Source organism: Capra hircus, chromosome 7 (assembly GCF_001704415.2).
Source record: "Capra hircus breed San Clemente chromosome 7, ASM170441v1, whole genome shotgun sequence".
Classification (NCBI taxonomy): Eukaryota; Metazoa; Chordata; class Mammalia; order Artiodactyla; family Bovidae; genus Capra; species Capra hircus.
In genome coordinates, this window is record NC_030814.1 from 70,125,406 (window position 1) to 70,129,063 (window position 3,658).

At 41.9% G+C, this 3,658-nt stretch overlaps 1 protein-coding gene across 1 annotated transcript; it reads left to right on the forward strand.

The window, feature by feature from the left end:
* On the forward strand, window positions 765-2,023 carry LOC102183958 (interferon-inducible GTPase 1-like). Its single transcript, XM_018051661.1, is given in 2 exon segments — window positions 765-1,845; window positions 1,848-2,023. Coding segments are annotated over 2 exon segments (1,257 nt in total).

Consider the following 3,658-nt stretch of genomic DNA (forward strand, 5'->3'; position numbering starts at 1 on the left):
AACAAAAGCCATCAAGACATATTACTCAGCCATAAAGAAGAATGAACAAATGCAATTTGCAGCAACATAGATGGACCTAGATATTACCAGAAGAAGTGAACTAAGTCAGAAAGAGAAAGGTGAATATCATATGACATCACTTATACATGGAATCTAAAATATGATACAAATGAACTTATTTAAAAAACAGTAACAAACTCACGGACAGAGAAAACAAACTTAGGCTTACCAAAGGGGGAAGAGGGGAGAGGCATAAATAGGAAGTTTGCAATTAGCTGACACAAACTGTTAATTTCTGTTGTTGTTCAGTCCCTAAGTTGTGTTCAACTCTTTGCGACCCCATGGACTGTAGCCCCCCAGGCTCCTCTGTCCATGGGATTTTCCTGGCAAGAATTCTGGAGTGGGTTGCCATTTACTCCTCTAAGAGTTCTTCCTGACTCAGGGATAGAACCCATGCCTCCTGTGTCTCCTGAATTGGCAGAGAGATTCTTCACAACTGAGCCACCTATAAATCCATATATGTGTAACTGGATCACTTTGCTGTACACCAGAAACTAACACAATGTTATAAATCAACTATACTTCAATAAAATAAGTCATCAGAGAAAATAAGTTAACTGTAGACACATGAGTCTGCCTGAGAGATGGGACTGGTCTGTTAAGACCAGCGTGTTTTCTCAGCTGACTCTGTGTCTGTTCTGTTGCTTCATTCACCTTATCTCCTCATTCTCTCTTCCTTTCCACAGATTATTCAGTTAACTGGCATGGATCTACTCCTCTTAAACTTCATTTTAAAAAATGATTTTGGGCAACTGACCTCAGAGTTACCGTCTTTCTACAAAAAATTAGTCAGTGAAGTTGGGGGGATCCTCCCTCAGGAAAGCCTTAAACGTATTCAAACAGACTTTGAGAAGGGGCAGCCAATAGAGGCGGCTGATGAAGTTCAGAGAGCACTTCAGAGCGCTGAGAATGCTACCCTGAATGTGGCTGTGATTGGGCAATCTGGTTCTGGCAAGTCCAGTTTCATCAATGTCTTGCAAGGAATTGGGCATGAACAGGCTGGATCTGCTTCTGTTGGAGTTGTGCCAACCACCACAAAGAAAACTCCCTATCCACATCCAAAGTGTCCCAACATGACCTTCTGGGACCTGCCTGGAACTGGGACCCCCGAATCCAATCCAGACCCTTATCAAGAAGTAGTGGGAGATGATAACTATGACTTTTTCATCATTATTTCTTCCTCACGGTTTAGCGCAAACGATGCTTTCCTGGCCCAGAAGATTCAGGAGAAGGGAAAAAAATTCTACTTTGTTATAACCAAGGTGGATAGTGATTTATATAATGAAAGGAAAAGCAAACCCAGATCTTTCAAAAAGGAGACAGTCCTTCAGCAGATCCGAGACAACTGCCTGATCAAACTCAGCAAAATTGTATCTGAGCCGACTGTCTTCCTGGTGTCCAACTTTAAGCCAAAGAAGTTTGATTTCCCGAAACTGCAGGAGACACTGCTGCAGAATCTCCCTGCTGAAAAGCGCTACATCGCTCTCCTCTTGTGCCCAAATTTGTCTGAGTCTTTCATTGAGATGAAGAGAGCTATGATCAAGGAGAAGGTCTGGCTGAAAGCCGTCAGGGCAGCCGTTTTGGTCTTCATCCCCTAGACGCCTTTCTTCTGTGGCTTTAATTCATCTGAACAGTATAGTCAGTTGAAACGTTATCAGAGCGATTTTGGTTTGGATGAGGAGTCGGTCAGTCAGATTGCCCAGAACCTGGGCATATCTGAGCAAGAGATCTACAGCCTCATGAAGTCCGCAGATTTCAACTCACTTGTGAAGGATGACAGTATAATACCAATGTCAAGAAGTGTGCTGAGCTCATTTGCTCAGTTACTGGACTCCCCCAGTCTTCTATTTTCCAGTTTTACAAAGTCTACTTTCTACATCTGAAATTCATCGATACAGTGGCGGAAGATGCTAAAAGAGTCTTGGCTAAGGTTGAGGAGATGAAGTCTGATAAGAAGAAGTAGAGATGGGTGGAGTTGCCTATGTGAATAACAAGTGAACCTCACATGTTGTGTTCTCTGAGTGGGTCAGGATCTTCTACATACCACCAAGGCCAATGCTTCCCAATTGGACAATATTTTCTCTCTGTTAGAGAAAGCCTATTGCTCCACATTGATACTTTACTGCTCTACAAGGGAATTTGACCATAGCCTGTTTACTGCACTCTCTGAGCTGTTTTCCTCAAATCATGATAGAAATGTACGATGTACTTTTCATTAATCTTCCAGTGTTATGAAGTAGTTTTCTTTTGCATGATTTATTCAGATAATAAAATGTTGGCAACAATGAGGATGACTGTTAGCCATTGGATTTTTATGAATTATGATCCCCTGTTATCATTATCATCATTAGGACATTACCATCTCAATGTCTTCCTCATGAAAATGAGGAAAATACACACATTTGGGACCATGGTCAAGTGAAGAGTTTAGAAAACTACATAGGAGAAATAGTTGAGAGAGGGTTAGAGAAAGAGTATAGAATGTCATATTTTCAGATATTTCTGAGGAGAAAGGGGAAGGAAACCAACTCAGGGTTTATATTTCCAGAACTTTTTCAACACTGGGTTAACAAGACAATATGAGGGACAAGAGATATGAAAGAGTAGAAACGAATTAGGAAGGAAAGCAAAGAATAAGTGAACTGGCAGAAGAGAGAAAATGAGAGTATTTTTCACTCACCAAATTTTATATCAAACTTCTGAAATACAACCTAGCACACATCAACATCACCTATCTCAGTCTTATGGTTCTCATTCCTGATGTTATAGTAATTAGAGTCACATATGTGACTTTTCTTCCTTCTTCCATCACTCGTATAGGATAGTGGATCAGGATCTGTACTGAGTAAGATATGTACATGGTGGAAGTCATCCCTCAAATTCCCATGTTCTGGAGGTCCTCTCAGAGGCTGGAGGGCACTGAGATGTGGAAGAGGGCATGCGTAGCCCACTATCACTTTGCTCCTCCATCCTCCCCCACTGCTCAGGAGAGGATGCAGTCAGTGGGGATGAAGGCGATCACTGTGTGTGCTGCCTCATATTTATTAGGTATGCGAGATGTTAAAAGGGAAGGAGCTTGGGACTTTCTGTTATGGATGCATGGATTTTAAAACTTCTTTTGTTCCTCAATTCTTAATGTACATCCCTGTGCAGTATTTTCACTCTCAGAATACAGTCTGCATGTCAACTTGCCCCTAGGCCTCATCTGTCCTTATAAAGAGCATGGATATTGAGGAAATCCTCTTTCTACCTCTACCTCAGCTTGTCAATCAGATGTGGCCAACACAGGGACTCATACAATCTTCTCCTTCCCCAGAAGTCATGACTTTCCAAGGTCCCTGGACCTTTTTACTCCATTTCAGTGGCCTTCCAACAAGATTGCGAAGGACAACTCAAATGCATCTTGTGTGGGTCCCTGTGGAAACACCCTTGCTACAAAACAAGAATCATCAAATATTTACATCTGTGCTTTTTATTTCCAAAGTTCCCTCTTCCCAGATGAGACAGGCAGGGCTAATGAATCTTTCCCTCTGGGAAGAAGGAACTCAGGAGGAGGAAAGTAGAGAGGCAGTTCCAGTGCTTTGCTTTAATCAACATG